This window comes from Anoplophora glabripennis, unplaced genomic scaffold (genome assembly GCF_000390285.2).
Source record: "Anoplophora glabripennis isolate ALB-LARVAE unplaced genomic scaffold, Agla_2.0 scaffold57, whole genome shotgun sequence".
Lineage (NCBI taxonomy): Eukaryota > Metazoa > Arthropoda > Insecta > Coleoptera > Cerambycidae > Anoplophora > Anoplophora glabripennis.
The window spans coordinates 1,452,210-1,475,131 of record NW_019416296.1 but is presented as its reverse complement, the minus strand read 5'-3'; the positions used below and the strand labels follow the sequence as shown (position 1 = coordinate 1,475,131).

At 32.4% G+C, this 22,922-nt stretch overlaps 4 protein-coding genes across 4 annotated transcripts in view; 3 read left to right on the top strand and 1 right to left on the bottom strand.

Moving 5' to 3' along the window:
• LOC108917516 (protein regulator of cytokinesis 1-like) overlaps window positions 1-5,781 on the top strand; it is a 23,105-nt gene extending 17,324 nt beyond the window's left edge. The window contains exon 8 of the mRNA XM_018724149.1: window positions 5,520-5,781. Coding sequence (XP_018579665.1) covers window positions 5,520-5,681 — 162 coding nt within the window. The 3' untranslated portion in view covers window positions 5,682-5,781. The remainder of the gene's footprint in view (window positions 1-5,519) is intronic.
• Window positions 5,782-6,606: 825 nt separating this feature from the next.
• Window positions 6,607-8,626, top strand: LOC111691338 (probable cardiolipin synthase (CMP-forming)). Its single transcript, XM_023453965.1, has 6 exons — window positions 6,607-6,681; window positions 7,164-7,502; window positions 7,554-7,691; window positions 7,767-7,982; window positions 8,151-8,311; window positions 8,510-8,626. The coding sequence occupies exons 1-6, from the start codon at window positions 6,607-6,609 to the stop codon at window positions 8,604-8,606; spliced, it is 1,026 nt and encodes a 341-aa protein (XP_023309733.1). The 3' UTR covers window positions 8,607-8,626.
• A 3,987-nt stretch (window positions 8,627-12,613) lies between these two features.
• Window positions 12,614-18,060, bottom strand: LOC108917525 (DNA repair protein complementing XP-C cells homolog). Its single transcript, XM_018724159.1, has 7 exons — window positions 17,808-18,060; window positions 15,191-17,706; window positions 14,887-15,128; window positions 13,535-13,760; window positions 13,300-13,468; window positions 13,092-13,246; window positions 12,614-13,030 (listed from the first exon to the last, which is right to left on the bottom strand). Exons 2-7 carry the CDS (start codon window positions 17,696-17,698, stop codon window positions 12,836-12,838), a joined length of 3,495 nt encoding a protein of 1,164 aa, XP_018579675.1. The 5' UTR covers window positions 17,699-17,706; window positions 17,808-18,060; the 3' UTR covers window positions 12,614-12,835.
• Window positions 18,061-18,261: 201 nt separating this feature from the next.
• On the top strand, window positions 18,262-22,922 carry LOC108917526 (NAD-dependent protein deacetylase sirtuin-2). Its single transcript, XM_018724160.1, has 7 exons — window positions 18,262-18,518; window positions 18,580-18,725; window positions 18,839-18,935; window positions 19,020-19,376; window positions 22,238-22,430; window positions 22,487-22,673; window positions 22,732-22,922. Exons 1-7 carry the CDS (start codon window positions 18,497-18,499, stop codon window positions 22,861-22,863), a joined length of 1,134 nt encoding a protein of 377 aa, XP_018579676.1. The 5' UTR covers window positions 18,262-18,496; the 3' UTR covers window positions 22,864-22,922.

The window sequence follows — 22,922 nt, the reverse complement described above, 5'->3', positions numbered from 1 at the left end:
ATGTATGTATGTATGTCGGAGGGGTGGTGGAATTGTCTTCCACCACGGCACTTAGGCCTTATTAGGCCCCTTGTACACCCTCCTTCATTACTCGAGTACTTTTCTTCAAACCATCTTATTTACTACACGGATGGCTTGGTGGCAAAGTCTCGTACAATTTATGTATGATAGCATGGTCTTGAGTTACAGAGATTTCGTTCTCTGTTCTCATTACCATTTATCGGGGACCACACACGTGCGGCAAATGTTGGGCGACCCAGGTCTCTTGGTAGGCTGCCACAGCCACGTCCCCGAGCCTGCCTTAGATCACCCATCCAAATTCCAGCCCACGTCCGTGATGCTTGACTCGGCAGATCGAAATCCGCCGGCCAAGACACCCGGCTAGGCGGTCCCCCTAAACACCCCATTGCTCACACATTATTTTATTTTATGGCAATATCATGAAAGGTGGCAAACACCTCTTCATATGTAGAAACATTAAAATTTTCAACTGTTCATAAAAATTGTGAAATTTGATAACAATAATAATAAAACAACACATATTTCGAAATATTACGAGGCATATCTACAAAGTAAGAGTAGCGAGACTCTGATGCTCTGTGGTTTTTGTTTTCGACAAAGTTGACAACACTGCATTCAAGGCCAAAGCAGAATGCACTCTCATTTGTCTCAATCAGTTGAGAACTGCTGTTGTAGTGGTGTGTTGAACTGAGTGCCGCCAGAGGATCAATTTTATGGTAACCGTCCGAAAAAGGATTCTCCACATAGACTTTTTGCCCCAGGGGGAAACAATTAACGTTGCACGGTACTGTGAAAGCTTGACATTGAACGTTCAGGATAGTCAACGCCACAAAGCAACTCTTGGATTCATTCGGTTGAAACATGAACCACCCCGCTCACAGCCCTGATCTGTCACCTTCTGATTTTCATCTTTTCTCTGAAGGTGTTTATGGGTGGAAAAAGGTTTTTTTACCCATGTTCAAGTCTACAGTGCCGTGAAACAATGGGTCCAAGAGGTGGCGGGAGATTTTTGTGACAAACGTATCACCAAATGCATTGAGGCTGAAGGTGGCTACGTCGAAAAATAGCGTTTGATGTACCTTTCTGAATATGTAAATTTTTCATAAATATACTGCTTTCCATTTTTAAAAAATTGAATGCTCTTTATTGTGGATATGCCTCGTATTACATAGCATTAAATGATGTTATTTTTCGGAAATGGATACCGTCAACTTGAAACAATCTCTTTAAAAGAGTTTCTACTGAATTTTTATATTAATTTGTTTAATTTTTTGAAAAACCGCTTTAGAACTTTGGTAATTTTTGTTTTGCAGATGTAGTATGTTTCCAATTTAAAAAAAAAAGTAGTTTAATAGAAAAGTTGTGGCTAAATATAAAATAACGAGGTTATGTAACTTCTTTAAAGTTCGAAAAAATGTCACTGCCATTATTTTTACGAGTGAATCAAACCTTCAATTTTTTGCTCATAGTTTCCAATAATTTAATTTTTTGCAGAAGCTCTCATTAACAATCAATTCACTATGTGGAACTATAATAGAATAGAATCAGTATTTTTAAATTTTCGTAGACTTAAAAGTTTGTCGATTAGCAACAAAAGAATAACTTTTTAAATACATTTTCTTCTTTAGTCATAGCTTCCTTGTTACAAGTTTTAGAAAGTAGTTTTTAAAAATTAGCTAAGTTTTCAGTTAGACGAATATAATTTGAATTTCACTTCTCAAGCTTGTCCCTAGATTGACCAAGTACCGCAATCGCTTTTCCCATTTTGCCTCAAAATGGTGACAAATTTCCTTTGTGTTTGGCGTTTTCGAATATGTATTTTTGATTTAAGTTTTCAATTATTTTTAGATAAACTGTTCAAAATTATGTCATATATCGACTGATAAGAAAAATTGCTCGCTAGCATATAATAAAAGTTATCGGAATTTGCCTCAAATTGGCAGGTGATCGCGATATGTCATTTACTGCATCTGATTGTTCGCCTTTGCCCCAAGATGGCAGTTAGCATATGTCAGTGTGTGTTGCTTGTACCAAAAGAAATTATCAAAATTTTATTTGTTGTATTTTACATAAAAATTTGAAATGTACTGAAAATTCAAACTTATATTTCAATATTGGCAATCGAGATTTTGCCCAAAAATGACAGTGGCGGTTTGGTATTCAGAAAACTGTCAGAACTTAATTATTGTAGTTTTTAGATGAAAATATAGGGTGATTGTATAACAAATTCTTGAAAATAACGAGCGTTCAAATAAAAACGTGGTCGAAGTTGGCTCTGACACATTGGACGTAGGGAGTAGCTTATAGCGACCAACTTAACCTCATTTCTCAACGAGCTGTATAGCAGCTGTCAGTTTCAATAACGTTAATGACTATATAACTTTATTTTAAAGAATAATCGTGATAACAATAACAAACAATTAAAGGAGCTGCGGAAAGTGTCCCCCTCCTTGTTATAACAATAAATTAAAGCAGCTGCTGAAAGTGTCCCCCTCCTTGTTCCAAGCACTTTTCACACCTGTTCCTCAAAGAATTAAAGACATTTTCTAAGATGCTCGGGGTATTGTTAATTTCACGAATCTTGTCTATAAGTCGAGCCTGCAGATGGTTTAAATCAGGAATAGGCAGTTCAAAAATAGTGTTTTTAAGGTAAGGCCACAAAAAGAAATCACACGGCGTAATATCACATGACCTCGGTGGAAATTCATGTTCAGCATTGAGACTTATTAGTCGATTTTGGAAAACTTCCCTCAACATATTCATCGTCTCGCCTGCCGTATGTGCCCTTGCGCCATCTTGTTGAAAGTAAAAGTTTGTAATTTCGTTTTCTTCCAGCTGGTTAACAAAAGGAGCGATAATTTCTTCTCTATACCTTTGCGCAGTAAGAGTACCATTAAAAAAAATAGGTCCATAAATCCTCCTTCGATTGAGAGCACACCAAACTCCAATTTTTTGAGCGTGTAGAGGGCCCTCGACAAAAAAGTTATCTGGTTTTTCAGAAGACCACATTCTCATATTCTGTGAGTTTACGTAACCACTTAAATGAAACCAGGCTTCATCAGAAAAAAAGGTGATATTATGAAGTTCACCGTAGTTGTTTAAAAACCATTCACAAAATACAGCCCGTCGCGGAAAATCAACTTCATGAAGTTCTTGCTGACAAGTTAAACGATAGGAGAACAAACGCAAATCTTTTTTTAACACTGTGTGGCAGGTACCGACTGATACTCCCACCATTTGTGATAAAACACGTACAGAAGTTCTTGGCGCATTTTCCATTATTTGTTGGACATTTTCTTTTAATTCTTCAGTCCGCTTTTTAGGTCGGCCGCTTCCTTCTTTTCTTGTTACACTGCCCGTTTCACGAAAAACATTAACACAACGCTGAACTGCACTTTGAAAAATTTTGTACTCAACAACGCCGGGAAATTGATTTTGAAATTCTATGAAACATTCCTCAATAGAATACTTCCATATTCCATCAATCTTGCGTCCATTTCTAAAGTAGGACTCTAAGATAAACACTTTTTGTTCTTGAGAAAACACCATTTTAAACGCTTTTTAAAACGAAAATATTCAAATTGATAGCGGCGATATAGCCCTTTGACAGATGACGTTTAAGTTCATTTGCTATACGCTACGCCCTACGTCCAAATTTTCAGAACCAACTTGACCACGTTTTTATTTGAACGCTCGTTATATGAAAATGTAATTATTGTATAAAACTTTTGTTCATGGGCGTAGTTAGGATTTGCAAGCTCTATGGAGGACTAAAAAAAAAAACTTACACAACCAGCGACTTACTGATGTAAAATGCCAAAACCTAAACACTCTTTCGTTTGATTCTAAAAGGCCACACAGTGAGTGATTTACTGATATGATATGATGATATTGGATCTTTTTTTGAGAATAGATGAAGCATATTATTTATTGATTGACTAAAAAGAAAAAAAAGCGACGCAGGCAAAAATTTTCAAATTTTCAAGGTCTAACGGCTTTAAATGAATCTGGAAATTTTTAGTTGCATTTGCAATATTTCCAAAAAAATGATGTTCGTGAGAAGGATTTTCATTTAGATTTTATAAAAAATAGAAATATTAGTTCGGCTTGTGGACTTCTGCGAACATTAACGCACAGCATACATGTATGTTCCAGAGAAGCTTTGTGGTTACGATAGCCTCGCATGACTTTCCCAAAATTGTTAAGTCCACCCTTATTCCACACACCCGACTTTATGTGGGTTAAACACGGCATACAGAAAAGTTTTTTTTAAATAAACACTTCCACACAACCACTTATACTCCGAATACCATTCATTCCGAAACTTTCGAACGTACACGTTGTCTTTTGACTTCCCCTTTTTTCCATATCGAGAGAATAAGGCACAGGTCTCTCACAATTTAAAAAATCCTTTTTGTCCTCAATTTTCCACCTGAAAAATGGCGTTTCCGATAAAATACATACTGGATAGGAAACATATATACAATTATTATACAAAACAAATATTAACTAAGAACAGTTATAATCATGCACTGGGCAACGCGTATCGTATAAACTGTTTAAAGGCAGGCGATGCCTTGATGCCGATGGCCACCTCGTTGCCATGACAACCGCGTAAACAACGCTTTGAAAAGAAGCGGAATTCAGACTGTTTTGATCTGCATCTCTTGCATATACTAAACATTGTACGGTACGAGGTTGATGTTCGCACTCAATGAAGGCAATGTTTTTTTAGAAGACGTTCACCGCGCAACTGTTCTGTTTATTTCTGCGTATTAAACAAACAAACCCAATACATTTTCAATATAGAATTATACCTAAATTATAAAATTTATATAAAATTACACTGGCCACTGGCATACACTTGCCCCCCTAGCTACGCCCATGCTTATGTTTTAAGATTGGCACTAGAGATTTTTAATTGTGGTAAGTACTTGGTAATACTTTAACAATTTCTAAGGATTTTAATCATCTCTAAAGGCTATAGATTGACTAAGTACCATAGCCGACTGTTTTCCAGTGTTTTCATTTAAAATGTACAAAGTGAAAATATATTTCTTGCATTCAATTAAAATATATTGAAAATTCAATCTCATATTTCAAGGTTAGCAATATGGATTTTGCCCTAAAATGATGATTGATTGCGATACTTTGTCATCTTTTAGTAAAATTGTTTATCGTCGATATGTAGTACAGCTTATAAAAGCGATAGCGATCGATACGAAAACTCAAAGTTACTTTATACAATTGACCTGATGGTCAATCTAAAGGGCAATAAATTGCAGAATTGTTCATTTAGTTTTCTTTGCATAGCATGGCTGATCTAATTAATTTATTACTAAAAATAGTTTTTACCTTTTTTTTTCAATTATTTTCCTTTAAAACTCCCTTTATTAGACTATTTTTACTTCTATTATTTCTACTTGTTAACTCAATTAGTGTGAAGGTGATACTAATAATTATTCGATATCAATTGGAAAATTGTTTTATTATTTTAGATTGACTTGACCAATAGAACTGACAGTCGAAGCACATTAATTCCATCAGAGATGGCACCATCAACTCCATTCAGGACATTTCTTTACGGTATTCCCACAATTTTAATTACCAGCCCAAGAACGCCCAGAGATAAAACTCCTACAAATTTAAAACTTGGGTGAAAAAAAACTCGCTCAGTACAAAAACTTTAACTCTTATTTTAAATTATTTTTTTATATTTTATATTTTTACTTAACTATGTCATAAAGTGTTAGTATTATTTTTTATATTTTGACAGTTTTTGCTGTATTGTAACTTAAATTGTAAATATTTATATGAATTAGTTGTAATCTGTTAATTCTTTATTATAAATAATTATTATGTATATTTCCTTTTATTAGTTACTTATTTTGTTATTCAGATTGCAGTATTTTATGTGTATAAGGCGCGCAAAAAGGTTTTACTTAATGTATTAATATTTTCTATGTTGTGCAATAAAGAAATTGTGATAATTAATTTTTTTTTTCTATAATTAAAGTGGTGATCCTCCTTATCCATAGTATGTACACAGCATATGTAAATCAACAGATTCACTCCGTTGTCAGCACATATTATCTTCGCCATGTTTTTTTACTAAATTAAAAATTGTTTCAGGATGAACTTGTGCAGAAAATACGATTACGTATTTATTTATATTCTTAGAGAATCCGTAGAAACTTACTACTGTAAGAAATACTTGTTCATGTAAAAGCTGTACGACTTCGCAAATGCACCGTTTTCAACCATTCTGAATTTTATCTAGCACAATTTCCGAACTGAAAAATTTATAAATACGTCTCTAAATGATGTCATGTTTTCATACCCCTTGTAAAACAGTAAAATAATTAATGACGACTATTATTTTCATTTTGTAATTACCTCTGGCTGCTATNCCAAACCCTAGATAAAAACTCAAACCGCATTAACTGAAGCTTTTTTGTCGTATCTGCCAGTAGCTGGTATTTTACTAATATCCATGTCATGTGATATGAATTTATTCCGTTATCCCGTCATTTCATCTCAAGAAAACTGTATTTTCAAATGGATCATTTAACTATTGAACATAAGATGGCGCAGTATCGAAAGTGTAAAATTGAACGTGAACGATTAAATATCAAGTTTACATACATATGGCTCCTCCTTGTAACGAATTCGAGAACTAAAATTTGATCAACTATTCGGCCATAAGAAATATAATACTATATTTACTTATACAATGGTTCTATTCATTCATCTAGAGACTTCTATTTCTATAATCTATATACGAAATCCAATCTCTACATAAAATTGTCCATGAATTTGAACAAATGAAGCAAGAAGAAGAAGAATAATATAAATCTATGTTTTGTGTTCTGTGGTACTATGAGGAATGAGGATGATTGTTTATGATGTTTTTTAAGGTTATCTCAAGTTTTAATTTTAATTGCCAATTCAGAATATAAAATAGATTTGTATTTTTTATATATACACATATTTAATTGTAAAAAAATATATGATATATGATTTATATTCTGTTGAAGTGAATAACCGGGTCTCGTAGGGTATGAACACAATTGTTTAGGTTACAATGCAAAACTAAAAAAATGCAAATTTATAAGAATGTTATTACAAAAAATCTGTTCAAGCAATATAAAATATACGATATTTGTCAAAAAGTGTACTGGAATAATTTACAGACATGTGGAATAACAACTGTAAATTTTGCACATCCTTTTTATAGTCCTTCCTGTAAAATAGGTCGTTTAATCAGCAATCAAAAAGTTTACTGTACTTCTTCAGATCAAGAGAAAAACTTTGCAAAACATAAAGAACATGTAGCCAATGAATTTAGAATATATTTTAAACAAAATAAAGACAAACTGAGAGATACGGAGCAAAGACTAAAAGAAAAAAGGCAAGCCTTAATTCAAGACATTAAGCAAACGAGAAACAAGGTGAAAGAAAAAGTTGAAGGAATTATAGAGGTAAGGACAATATTGCTTTCATTTAAGAAATACTCATTGTTATAATTTCAGAGAGAAAATATTTATACAATACCAAATTTGCTGTGTGTTGCCAGGATTATACTATCACCTTATTTGGGACTATTGATAGTGCAATCAGAATTTGACTTTGCTTTAGCTGTTTTGGGAGTTGCTGCTGTGACAGACTTGGTATGACAATATTATTGATGAAATATCATAGTTGTTATTGAGCAGATCAGAACATCATAATACTTATTTCTATAGTTAGACGGTTGGATAGCTAGAACATGGGAAAGCCAGTCATCAAATTTGGGAAGTTTTTTAGACCCAATGGCAGATAAAGTACTTATCGCATCCTTATTTTTGAGCTTAACATATGCCGATTTAATTCCGATAGCTCTAACGGGTATGATAATTGCCAGAGATGTTATATTAGTTGCAGCAGGATTTGTAATTCGGTACAAATCTCTACCACCTCCGGTAAGTACCCGTTTTGTTTGTTTTGATTACTTTCTAATTTACTGTTTTACAATTTATGCCAAGCCAAATGAGTATATGAATTTTAAGATAAAAGAATATATATATATGTATTACATTTAATTTTAGCTAGTGACCTTTTGAAATAACTGTATATTTTCATGTTTTTAGCGAACTTTCAGTAGGTATTTTGATGTCAGTCATGCAACTGCGCAGCTAGCTCCGACGTTTATTAGTAAAGTTAATACTGGAGTACAGTTATTGCTGGTTGGTTCTACATTAGCAGCGCCCGTCTTCCATTATGTAGGTCATCCCGTTTTAGAATACTTATGGTAGGTACTCTGTTGGGGTAGCTCATTGAAAAATCGTCTATTTTATAAATATATTTCTTTAATTTTTTTTTTTAACGGAACATATCCACATTTGTAAAAAAATTGTAGTAAGAATAATATTTTCTATATAATGTTTAATAAATGTCAGTTTATTTTCTGAAATATCTTGAAATTAAATAATTTTACTGAAATTTTCAGGTATATAACAGGTGTGACAACAGTAGCTGCAGGCTTGAGTTACATACTATCAAAGAATACTTATAAGATATTAACTAAATCAAGCTCAAAAAAATAACTTTTTCATATTGAAAATTTGTGTAAATATTTTGACAAATTAAAAACATATATTGTTACATTGTTTTATTTTATAGAAATCACAAGTAAAATTATAAAAAATCAAGATCGTAGTAAAGTTACTGAAATTAAAAAAATATACATATATAATCTAATGTTATCGAAGGTCTCGTAAAAATCTGTATAAACTATAGTTGCTGGTCTAGTTCAGCGGTCATCAAACTTTTACGACTTGCGGAATCCCGCCAACATTTCGATTATTTTGAGGAACCCCCACACCTAAAAAAAATTGTTGAACACTGATTAATATATTTATAAATACTACAAGTAACAAAATAAATATTCCACTAAGTAGAAATTAAAGTAAGATTAAAGTTTAAAGTGAATATTTATTGAGTAAGATTAAAAAAAGAGTAAATATAATCAGACTGGGTGCTATTGTCCTAAGTTGCAATCGCATTCAAATTCTTCATTAAGCGCATTGCGATTCTTTGTTTTTGTCGCTACATACTTGGAAAATGATTTTTCGTCAGATACGTAGTTACAAAAGGCATTAATTTTATTGCCTGGTCAGCAATTTCAGGATCTTCCTTATAAATCTCGAGCCAAAAATCGAGGGAAAGGTAGACAGTCTGGTCTGCCGAGGATGAGATGAACATTACATGAGTAGTACCAGAAAAAATAACAGCCCTTTTAAGCCTTGGCAAAAGTGTGTGATATTCCCCTTCGTCATACCGTGAAGTAGAATTGTCATGCAGCCATATTTTTCGCTTTTTTCTTGCTTCCTGCAATCTTTCTTTTTCCTCACACAGCAAAGACACTATTATAACGTCCTCGTCAATGTCAACCATCTTACTCAAAAGGCACCTGGTTGAACAAAAATGTTGCATAATGTCACGTCGCAGCAGTTCAAATGCGACACCCCCTAAAATATTTTGTTGCGTCGCGTCGCTCGGCTGCAGTGCAGTTCCGCCTAGTGCGGTCTTACCTTTATAGTACCTTATATGCGTGTACTTATAAAAATAAAAAGTTTTAAGAGTATAACTTTTTTGAATATTGCAAGTATCAATAATAAAATTTTAAATTTTCGACAGAGTGGCGGTACCCCAGGGTTTCGCAGAACACAGTTTGAATACCGCTGGTCTAGTTTAAAAAAATGAAAGATCGGTCTTAATGGCTCTAAAAATACAAACTGGCATACACTATCATAATTTTTTCATCTCGATATTTTTGTATTTTGTCTAAAAGCTAAACAAAAATCAAGTTATGTATTGTTAGATTCAGGAAAAAATTATCTACAACAATCCGTTTAAATAAAATTAAGTCACCCGTCATTAAGGTTGGCAGTGGAAAAAAGATGTTCTGATTTTTTTTTTAAATCGGACAAGAAATGCAGTGTGTTCGTGCACCGTTCGAGACAAATATTAAAATAAAGTATTCTAGAATGCATTATTTTCAAGGTAACTAATAAAATAAATATTAGACCACGTCTAAGTAATTGGTGCTAAAGTGTCGAAACCCTTATTTTTGATTTAAAAAAAAAACAGTTTTTTTAAATAACCACCTTATCTACGAATGAAATAAAGTATTGGCAACCAGACTTCCTTCTACTGTTTTTTGTAACTTGAAATAAACCGCATATTTTCATTAATTTTGAACACCCTGTATTTGAAAAATGAAGGGGGTTGTTATTCACATGTTCGTAGGAAATTTTCAATTGACTGGTCATGTAGAATTTGCCATTAAACTTTTACCAAGTATTTTAGAAATACTCTATTACGTATTTGTATTGTATTTGTAGTCATTCAAAGTTCTATCAGATTTTAAATTTTTACGGTTTTACACTAAAAAATAAAATAATCTAATCAATTTTCACCATACTTCAATCATACTCCATGTTAAAAAAGGAAAATAAAACAAAAGTATTCTTATTAAAATTTACTTACGATTAAAGAAATAGACTTCAAAAATATATAATTTTTAAAAATACAGTACACAGATATGTTAAACTTAAACGGAGTGTTTTCTACATAATTTAGAGCTATTTAAAATTGAACGGTAAATTTTCTAACAAAATCCATTTTTGTAGTTTTAATAAATATTTCTATAACACAAGAATACTCATAAAAAGTGATGCTGCATATAAATTTTATTGCTGTATATGTTCTCTTAAGTCTTAAATTTTAATAGGTATAGTGACCGCAAAATCCGCCCGTTTTTGCGTAGTGTGTAGCAAGAACGGGGAAGGTTGTACAGAGGTCTGTGGGCTTAAATTGATCATCATGAAAAATCTAGGTGAGCATAATTCGATTTTTCCCATATTTGCCCAACTTACCCCTACTTAAGGGGTGGAAACCACCCCTAAAACAAGAAAAATGAGAAAATAGTCGATAAATTCTTGGTAAAATTGGGGGAATTTCACATGGCAAGGGTAAAATCAGGAATGTACTTCTAAAAATGCTCATGATAAACCCACCCCCCGCGTGGGGGTAAAACAAAAGATCGAATTATGGGGCCCATCTTTCGTATCATTTGTCGGGTAGTGGGGGAAACAAAGTACTTCATGAAGTGGATATCATTCCCCGTCTGCTATCGGCAATAATAATAATAATAACACAACTTTATTTCAAAATAACAGTGCAATGTACAAAACAGTAGTGTAGTTTACACCATCAGATGAAATAGTAGTCAAAAATATAACAATAACAGAACAAAACAAAGAAAACATAGATGAATGATCAATGAAACAGTACTGTTAAAGCAAACATTAATTTTGTAAATATTCATTTAAACTGTATGGTTCCAAATTTAATAACATTTTGTGTATATATTTTTTGTACCGGGATAAACTCTGGATATTTTTCACCTCTTGAGGGAGTTTATTATAGAATTTTATGCAAGTATAATGAACATTCTTTTCAGTTAATGTTAAATGATGTGTGGGAAAGATTAAATTTGTATTTCTAGTATTGTAAAAGTTAGTTTGAAAACATTCCCTAAATAAATTCTTATTTTTAAAAGTGAAAAGTAAAATTTCTTGGATATATACGGCAAAAACTGTTAATAAACCATTTGACCTAAATCTTCCACGGCTAAATCTAAATCTTCCAATAGGGGTGGTTTTACCCCCACGCGGGGGGTGTTTTTCACCTTGAGCATTTTTAGGAGGGCATTCTTGATGTTACCCTTGCCATATGGAATTCCGCCAATTTTTACCCAGATTTTGGTGATCATTTTTTCTGTTTTCTTGTTTTAGGGGTGGGTTCCACCCCTTCAGTAGGGGTAACTGATCAGAATCCGACAGAAGAACGAATTATGGGGGCATATATTTCATATCATTAGGATTTATAAGGAAGAGTGGCACAAAAAAGGCAATTCATGAAGGGAACATCATTTTCCGCCGGTTTTCGGCAATAGGGGTGGTTTTACCCCCACACGGGGGATGTTTTTCCCCTTGAGCATATTTGGATGAACATCCCTGATCTCTTCCTTACCATTCAAATTCCCGCCAATTTTTACCAAGAATTGATCGACCATTTTCTCACGTTTCTTGTTTTAGGGGTGGTTTCCACCCCTTAAGTAGGGGTAAGTTGGACAAATATTGGAAAATCGAATTATGCTCACCTAGATTTTTCATGACGATCAATTTAAGCCCATGGAGACCTCTGGACGACCTTCCCCGTTCTTGCTACACACTACGCAAAAACGGGCGAAAAAATGGTTTTTTTTTGCGGTTACTCTTTCAAATAAATAAATACTCATAATAATAATGACGTCAACGAATACTTTTAATGCTTCTGGGTTGTACAATTTCTCAAACCAGATCCTTCAAATTAAAAATTAATTACCATTCTCTAAAATATATGGCAATCTAATTACAAAAACTCAATTTAACTTTCTGTTGTATAATTAAAGCCTTGTGAAAATAAATGAAACATTTTTGGAAAATACTCCGTAATTACAAAAATATTTCTTAAAAATAAACAAGCAAACAACACAATAGCTTATTTTAATAAACTTAAATATAAATTTTCTATAATACCAATAAAAAGTGATTGTATAACAATAATAAAGATCAAAATTTTATTGGCAAGAAATGTACCTTAAATGTATTTATTTTCACCCGTACAAAATATTTGTTTACTCCTCAGAGATATAACGATGTTTTGGTTAGAATTTATTTCCATAGATGATGTTTTACAAGTTTTTTCATTTCACAACTTTTCATTTTTATCTTTTCTTTGTACAAAATCTTGGCCCTTTCGGTTTCTTTTCTTTACTTTCCTTAGATGTGCTAGCTTCACCAAAGTCATATTTAGCTTTGAGCCTTTCTCTAATTAACAGACCCTTGATGAGCTTTTTCCAGTTCCCATATACCCGTTTTTCAATTTTCTCGTTTTCCTTCTTTTCAATCTCTTCTTGTTCCTAAAAACAAATTACACACGTTTCATTACTTATATATCTAAAAGGCGTTAATTAAACTTACGGATTCCCACGCGGCTACCACTGCGTCGACAAATTCTTCACAAACTACAAATCCGTCGTACATTGGATGACTCCAACCCCCATGAAAATCGAATCCTACAATTGCGGACGCACAATCTATGTTCATTTTCCTACACACTTTATTGAGGCCGGGTACTAAAATAAAACAAGTAAATAACTGTTTCACGTTAATTTTGAACGTAACTTACATTTCAGATGTACAGTACCCTTCGGTAGCATACAGGGCTTAAACAATTCAACGTTTCCAAAGGCGTTTCTTGGTACTTCCCCATTCTGAGCCGTTGGAGGTTCGTAATCGGTAGTCTGCCATTCCCCAAAAATTTCCAACAACTGATCGGTTATAATTTTGTTTGAAAGCTAAAGATGAAGTTTAAATCGTTTAGCGAATCACTCAAACATGAACCAATTGACGCAGAAATTTACCTTGTCATACTTTGGCCTGGCTTTCACGATTTTATATGGTTGTTCCCCTAGTTTAACAACCTTAGCTTCTTTAAGCCAGATATCTCTAGATCGGCACACATAAACACAATTCCTGGGATATACTGCTTCTCCTCTTATAAAGCCTAACGGCTGGACGTCAGGGGGATATATGTCCTCAAATTTAAGCAAATGCCTTCTGAGCGCGTATAGCGGATGGTTTTTGTATCTAAAAATACATATATGTAAAAATATATCAGAGTTCGTAGCGGCCTGGAAAACCGGGAATACCAGGAAAAGTCAGGGAATTCATTATTCTTTATAAAAAACAGGGAATAGTCAAGGAATTTTAAAAGTATTTATGAATGTCAGGGAATTTGACGTTTGCAACTGGAAATTTTGTGAAAACCGGCCCTGGATTCTTGAAAGAGGAAACTATTTGTGGTTTTGAAACCTTTACAAGACGTTCTTGGGTTTAAAAAAGATTATTGAGCCCAGTCTAGAAAAAATTTAATGAATAAACAATTAGTATGTAAAAATGAATTAAAGTGACTTAGATTTTTTTATAAGTCAGGGAAAACCTGGAAAAGTCAGGGAATTGTATATTACTTTTGATCTATGAACCCTGTATATTTAATCCTTATTGATCTAAAATTTTCTAATTTTTTCTTTATTTTTTTGTGAAAAAATAAAGAATTAATGAAATAAAATCTTCTGCCAAAAGTCAAGGTTATGTTTAGAAAAACAGATTTGTCTGACCAAATAAAAAACAAATAGAGAATACAAAATACTATCAGTCATAGACAGTCCGGCTACTAAATTTTAAGATTGATTTTATTGTGGCGAAGCGCATTTCTATCACGTCCGACTGTGTTCTTGTGGTTTGGGAAGTTTTGTGATGGCTGAGATAGCATACACGACCACGAGAGAACCAGATATCTCTGCACAAGCCGAACGAACAAATACATCGAAATCTGGTCGTCGATCAACCATCAAAATGTTGGCGAATGTACAATTGTTAATATGATTTTCTCCAAAAAATCCATAAAAGTATTACTTAAAATTGGTAATAATTATAAACCCACTGTGATTTAATTGAAAATATGTACATAAACTTATTAATACTTAAATTTGATCGGTAGATGTATATTTCATATATTTTATTTGTCCGTTTTTGTGTTAGATGTTTAAGCAAACCTATTTTGATCAAAATTGCTGTTCAGTGATCTGTTTAGCGCAAAACGCAGGTTTTGATTAATTTTTTACTTCTTTCACAGATGAAATAATACCCAAATAATTAAAGACAAAACTAAAACTATGATACAAATAATTAACTTCAGACAAAATTCTCTTACTCTGCAACAGATTTTGGCAGAGGTTGGTCGAGTTGCTGTCGATTTAAATCATCGTCTTCTTCCTTATCCCTTGCAGTGTATTTTCCTAAAAATGGTTTAAGAGTTTCATCCCACCATTTTGCGTCTACCCTCAATTTACGAGTAATAGTATTAAAATTGGTGCAGTATCTCTTCGTAATATCTTTTATGTTGTTATTGTTATTCCATGCCACAATGTAAGAAATTGGATGAGTAGCCCGGGTCTAAATACAAGAGGTTTGTTAAAAGTGAAAAAAGAATAAAAATTTCATTAGAAAATACTTACAAATAATTCATTTACGCAATGGACCTGGCCACGAACGACGTCTACACTAATCCACTTTTCTTCGGCTTCTAAAAATACTTCTGCCCAAACATTATTACCCTTTTTCTTGCCAGTCTTCTCAAGGTCGCTATCGGTTGATGTTTTCAAATCTGACCCTTTTCTCGGTATTCTTATTCTTTGCTTAACTTTAGGTTTGGGCACAAAATAATCGATATCACTGTCACTGTGATGATGTTTCTTTTTAATGGGTTCTGGCATAAAGTCGCTGTCAGAGTCACTATCGTCAGGTGGAGGTTTTCTTTTTTTTACCATTCTACTCCTATCTACTTGCTTCTGTTCCACAATCCTACCTTTGATTAGATTTATTATATCGTCTTTAACGTTTAGTTGTTTTTGAGGTGGTGATACAACTGTTTTTGGCTGATCTCTTTTTTTTGATAAATTCTTCAATTTGTTTAAATTAACTTTGCGATTTTCTATTACTTTAGGAGACTCGGTATTTTTCTTCATAATTGAGTTTCTGGGTTGAAAGTCATCTTCGGAATTATATCCTTTGTCCAGAGTTTTCAATCGATTTGGATGTTTCTTCACATCACAAGCATTTTCTGGGGTCCTTAATTTTTTCAAATTAGGTTTTTTCGACTTTGGTTTTTCTTTTTTGTCATCTGCACCATCTAACTGTTTTATAAAATATTCCTCGTCAGATGAATTATTTGTACCATCAACTTGGGGAACCCCTTTGATCTTCTCTCTTTTTGGAAATTTTATTTTAATTACATCTTTCTTTGAATTATTTTTAGGTTTTGATTTAGATGCCTTTACTTCACTGTTACTCTCACTTTTTGAACGGCTTTTAGTTTCTTTCACATCTAAAGTATTTTTAAACCCTTTTTCTTTAATTTTAATATCCTCGTTTTTTAATTTCTTTTTCATTTCATTTGATTCCTGTATGTGAATAGTTTCTTTTTCTGTATTTCTTTCACTTCTTAAACAACGTTTTCTAGTTTCTTTAACTTTTAACATATCACCTTTTTCATTTGTAGATTTATTTTTATTCTCTACATTTTTTTTCTCATCTTTCTTTATTGTATTATTATTTAATTTATTATCTGCTTCCGATTTTCTATCTTCATTAACAGATTTACCTTTTTTTTCTTTATTTCTCATTGCATAGGAATTGCCACATTTGTCAACAGATGATGCATTAGATGTTTTTATTACCAAAGCATTATTGTCTTTTTTCTGTTTGATAGTTCCAGATTGTTTCGACTCTTTGCTAGACAGACTTTTGTTATGTTCAGTTTTATTCTTCGAACTTTTATTTTTCATCTCCTTTTTAATATCGTCATTTCGTAATGAATGAAGTTCACTAGCAGGAGGTCGTAAAGACTCTACTTGGAATGAAAGGACCAACCTACATTGTATTCCTAAAGCTCTCAGTATCGCTATAAATATATAAACAAACATGTTTTTATTATACGCATCCTTCTTGCTTATTTGTAATTTAAGGATATCTACCAAGCGTGACTTTTTATTTATTGGTTTTTCTACTAGGTTTATGGCTTTTTTATACCACTGAACGATCTGCTCAAGATAACTTAGATCTGTTCGTTCGGAAGGATAACACTTATCTGAAGGCAATAATGACAGAGCCAAGCCCAATATTTCGGTGTTATTAATAGCTGCATTAACGTAATTACCGTGTGCTATCCAACACAGTAAATGCACCTTATGGACATATACTTGATTTTCTTTCCTTATACGATTCAATCGCCGTTTCATAGCTGCAAGCAAATCTACACCTTTCTTTTTTCTGCAAGAGTCCGGCATATTAACTACAATTTGTATATCTTGTTTTCGAATAACATTATGTTCCTTGGTTTCCTGATAATCCTTAATTTTGACTTCTTCCCAGTCTTCTCGCTCTGAATCGCCTGATTCAAAGTCACTTGAATGCAAATCCTCAAGTTTAATATCCTCAAGAGTTACTTGTTTGGATTCTCCAACAGCTAACAGATTTGAGATGTCTAAATTATTTTCTTCTATTTTTTTGGATGCTTTTTTCTTGGCATTATATTTTTCAATATGTTTCTTGGCCTCTTCTATTTGCCTAGTATATTCTTCTAACTGCTTGAAGTTTAATTTAGTGCCACTAGTGCTAGGATTATTTTCCACTTCTATTTGTTCTGAATTTTTCGGTGAGCTTTTATCCTCATTTGCATCTACATCATCTGAGTCTGAGTCACTAAGTCTTGTTATTCCGGCAAATAGTTCTTTCTCTATTTTGTTAAACTCTTCTTCATTTTTCTTTTGGGTATTGAAGAAAGATGAATTTAAATCAATTTTGTCAATGGGCTGCAAATAATTTTCGATATCGCTTTCACTTGAGGAATCATTTTCTTTTATTGAAGAGGGATTATTAGAGAATTGATGCAACTTCTTTAAAGGTACATTATCTTCACTATCACTACTTTCTACTATTTTAGCCATTCTCCTGGTGCGTCTCATTTTGAATTCTAATAGAAACAATTAGTTATCAAAAAATCAATGTAGGTTAAAATATATAAATGTATAAAATATTTTAATAATAAAATTTTGTATGCAGGTACATACTAACCTTTTGAAAGTTAACTTTTTAAATAATTTTTATCCAATTATTTTTACCGCCAAATTCACTAAAAAGTTACAAATTATTTCACAATTAAATTTTACTTCAAATTGAGACTATCTCTTCATAATTAGGATATATTAATTTCAATAAATCTAATTTATTTTGTACACTAACTTGTTTTGACATGTATATGAATTCATTATATATAAAACATGTACGAACTACGAACACAAATACATATGAATGGTTGTAATTTGTATGAATATTACACCAAAAAAATTGGAGGACATTTGAAGACGTGAGTTATTTGATCTACTTGCTAGTTTGCTTATTATGGCAGTATAGGGGAACTACTTACAAACTTAGTACCTGTTTTGTGTATTAAGAATTATGAATTTTGATTTATAGTTAGAAGGAACTATAATCTGAATACAAATCGGCCAAATGGCCATATTCATTTTGTAAAAAAAAACAAAAAGTTGTGATACTGACCAATACTGACGTTTGACGTTAATGTTAGTGATTATAAATTTTTTAAATCTTTGGTGTATGTCCGTTCTTTGTGAAATAACTTGCTGAATGTAAAAATTTATATATTTTATTTATGTATAGCGTTGAGCCATATACATAGGTAGTTCACTATTTGATATATTTTTGCCTGCAGTTCATGTAAAACTAATAAGCACAGTTTCAGGATGTCTTCAAAAAATTCGGAAGGTACATACAATGTTTTAAAATATACATTCATTTTAAAAACAAACAATTTTTTCTTTCATAGAGAAGAAAGAAGATCCAAAACCTGTTGTACCTGGAGCATCCAGTGACAGTACTGTTGGAATGAGTATGGAACATCTACGTAGATATCTAGCAGAAAAATTAGGTTTCTATGATGATGATGACGAAAGTGAGGCCGAAAAACCAAAGGTAGTTAATATATTTTTTCTATTCATGTTATGAAATTTTACTTTTATATAAATACTGGCACTATGTTTAGAATACTACGATATATTAGAACCTCATTTCTTATTTATTTTCAGGTGTTAGATGAAGTAAATATAGATGGAATTGTGGATTATATAAAGAAGAAAAATTGTAAAAATATAATAACTATGGCAGGTGCTGGAATTTCAACATGTAAGTATTAGATATTGTGGCCAAATTAAAAAAATTGCTTAATAAAAAATGTCAGCAAACTTATTTGTTATTTTTTCTTTGAAGCTGCTGGAATTCCTGATTTTCGCTCTCCAGGCACAGGCTTGTACCACAATTTACAAAAATACAAATTGCCTCATCCTCAGGCCATTTTTGAATTAGATTTTTTTAGAGAGAATCCAAGACCTTTCTTTGAATTAGGTAAGGAATTGTATCCAGGTACTTTCAAACCCACCGTTTGTCATTATTTTATTAAAATGCTCGAAGATAAAGGTCACTTATTGAGACATTATACTCAAAACATTGACACTTTGGAAAGAGTGGCAGGGGTACCCGACGGCAAATTGGTAGAGGCACACGGCACTTTTCATACTGGTCATTGCATGCAGTGTAGGATGGAGTATACTCAGCAGTGGATGAAAGGTAACTTAATGACGTTTATTAATTAAAAAAGGAATTAATATCGCCCATGTCTAACAAAATGTCTATAGATTTATAAATGCCCGATATAGTATCGTTAGATCTCTACTTTATAATAACCTGAATGTGGTTATCTCTCATGCGAATGCACATGACAGCCAGTCGGCTACCGATTGCTTTTTAGATGTTAGATGACCAGGGCAAAAAAAAACATTTTGTTAGGTGTTGACCAGTGGCGGCTCGTGGTATGTTTAGCAGAGGAGGCTTGAAATAAAAAACTTTAAACTTGTGTTTCTTTTCTTTGAGGACGGGTTATCGTTAAAGGTTTAGTCAATGTCTTCTAAGAAAATTGCATACGTGTTGAAATGGTTCTCATTATTACGGAATTCTTTTAATTTTGATAAAAGTGAATTAATTCTCTTTTTAGAAAATGTTACATCAGTTAATTTATTCTGCAAAATTTGGAATACAACATCAGTTTGTCCAAAAATCGTTAAAAGGTTTTAAAAAAAAAATGAAATTTTTGTCCAACAACAATTGTTTTATTCCATAAGCGGATCCTAAAGTTTGTTGATCATTTAAAAAATCCTCACTATCTGGTATGAAATCAAAAACCTCAGTAAGTTTCTTTCTATAAGTTTTGACCATAAAAACAGCTCTAGAGAAAAATTCCAACGAGTGAGAGTATTACTTGGAATACTGTGTTGCATTATTTTATTTAATATGTCAGATCTTTTAGTATATTTGGAAAAAAATGACGAAAATCCGTAAAGATTTGAAAACAAATTCTCACTTTAATGCCGTTGCAAGCTTTACTTAAAACTAAATTTAATTTATGTGCGTAACAATAAAATAACTTGAGGAGTGACGTCTTTTATTTTTCTTTGAAGTTCATTTACATGACCTGACATAACCGCAGCACCATTATAGATTTGAGCAATTAATTTATTTTTTAAGTCAGATTTCCTAAATTCATTAATTAATAATTTAAACAAACTTGCTGCATCTCTCTCACTTGTTGTCAAAAAATCCAACAAATCTCAACAACTTCTCCATGCACTGTGTATCTAAAAATTACCGATAATTGGGACTTACAGGTAACATCTGTGATTTCATCAACTTGCCAGGAGAAAAATTCGCAATTATTTAATTTGTCATAAATTTTTCTTTTGATAATTGAACTAATACTCTCAATTAAATCATTTTGAATGGTTTTAGAGGTTCCCGAAAAAACTGGCATTATCTAAGAAATTCTGCAATTTTGAATCATATGTTTTTAATAAATTTATTAACTTTAAAGTTCCCTCAATTAGCAGAACCCACTTTTTCATCATGTCAGCGAAAAGAAATTTATTGAGACGATAAAAATATTACTACATTATTTAGTCTATTTAAATCATCTCTATTTTCACAAACCTTCTCATTATAATGTTGTATTTCTGTTTTGTGAGCGGAATCTAAAGCGTTTATAATATTCTGTTTACCAAACATTTCAAATTTAATACGCGATGAAATATGTTCTTGTGATTTTTCCTGTCTTATGAGGCCTCTCGTTAAATTTTTTAAATTGTTAAAACCTACCCTGCTCCAAACCGATAAATTATTATTAGTGAAAAATAAACATTGCCAGCAGTATAATTTATTTCTAACAGTTGATGCAGTTTTTCTATAATTATTAATTATTATCTTTAAATCCCCTATTTTGTTTTTCACCCACTGCAACTAGACTGCAAAGGTGTTGGTCTCGATTTTTGTTTAATTATGAGCTTTTCATCATAACTGAGAGTACTAAATCCTTTTAATAATAAATAATCTACAATGTCCATGCAACTAAAGAAGTTGTTGAGGTTATGTTCGTTTTCCGCATTCATTTTATTTTAATAAAGTTAAGTACGTACCAGAGTAAAATATAAATGATTGTTTTACTAATTAATTATGATCGTCTCACAAAAATTCATAAGAAAAACCACATAAACAACAGTTAAAAACAAAAACTCGGGTACTCACAGACGACCAATGTTATTACAATGAAATGCAACATTGCAACATACAATTGTGATCGCCGAGGTGGTAAAGAAGAAGAGCTATATTGTAAGATTCGCGATTCGCTTGTTAAAAAGACATGGAAGGTGGCAACAAGCCTCCGTGCTCGACTGGTTAAGCTCGAATGTGACATCATGGCATCATTTCAAGGTCTGGCAGCGTATAGAACACTGATAAAGGCTGGACGCTTGAGAAAGTTAGCTGCCAGCGACTATAATGCGAATTCGGGGGCGCGAAAAATAGTTAACATTTAAAAATGGTATATTTACGTACTCAAGATCTCTCTTAGTAGGTACCTAATTAGTTGCATATGAAAATAGATTTGTAAGAAAATTTCTTAAATAATATTAATTATATGATGTAAAATAAGAAAACTAAAAGAAAACTTTTACAATACTATCAAAAACTGCAGAGGAGGCTTAGCCTTCCCACCTTCCCAGCCTCTAACGAGCCGCCACTGTTGTTAACCGTGCATGCTTATATTCACAGAAAAAATTGTCGGTAATTAATTTCGGATGAAGTATACTTCAATAAGTAGGTGTCCTCATACGTTTTTAGTAGTAATCAATTAAATTAAACTAAATTAATTAATAACCTTAAGTAATAAATGAAAGAGCACGCAACAGTAAGTTGACAGTCGACTATTTTGTTGTCAGGTGATAAAATTTCATACATCCTTATGAAAATATGCAGACATAATTTTGTTATTTAAAAAAATAGTCAGCAAATGTTTCGTGCACAATCACTTAGTGTTCTTGTCTTATTTTTTTATAATTCTTTTCTTTCTAAAAAAAATTGCTAACTTGTTTATATTTTTCAAGAACGTATTTTTAAAGACGACATTCCGATATGCGAAGAATGTCCTGGTGTTGTAAAACCCGATATTGTATTTTTTGGAGAAAATTTACCAGAAAAATTTCATAAGCTTCTACATACTGATTTTGCAAAATGCGACCTGCTTATAATTCTGGGGTCTTCCCTGGCTGTGCAACCCTTTGCATCACTGGTCGACAGGTAACAAATATGATACTTGCGTTCGAGTATATTTAGAGAAATTCTTTTTTTTTTAGGGCTCCGCATCATATTCCAAGGCTGCTTATAAACAGGGAAAAGGCAGGTCATCGAACGGGCATTATGGCTATGATGGGCATCGGTGGAGGTCTGGATTTTGATGGTAAAGACAATACGAGAGATGTGGTATGGCTAGGAGACTGTGATGAAGGGTGTCAATTATTAGCTGATAAATTAGGATGGGGGGTAAGCAAAAGGTTAAAAATTTCAGTGAAAAATTGTTAATTATAATCGATGTTTTTAGGATGAATTGAGAGAATTGTGTAAAAACGAACATGAGAAAATCGACAAAGCCGAAAAAGATAATTCGGTGTCAAGCAAAAAAGAAAAGGAAGGGCATAGTCCTGCTAAGGAAGAACAGAGTCCTAAATTATAAGATATTCTGTTTTACATTTCAACTCATTAGAATATAGATAAGGGGTTAAATATTTTTAT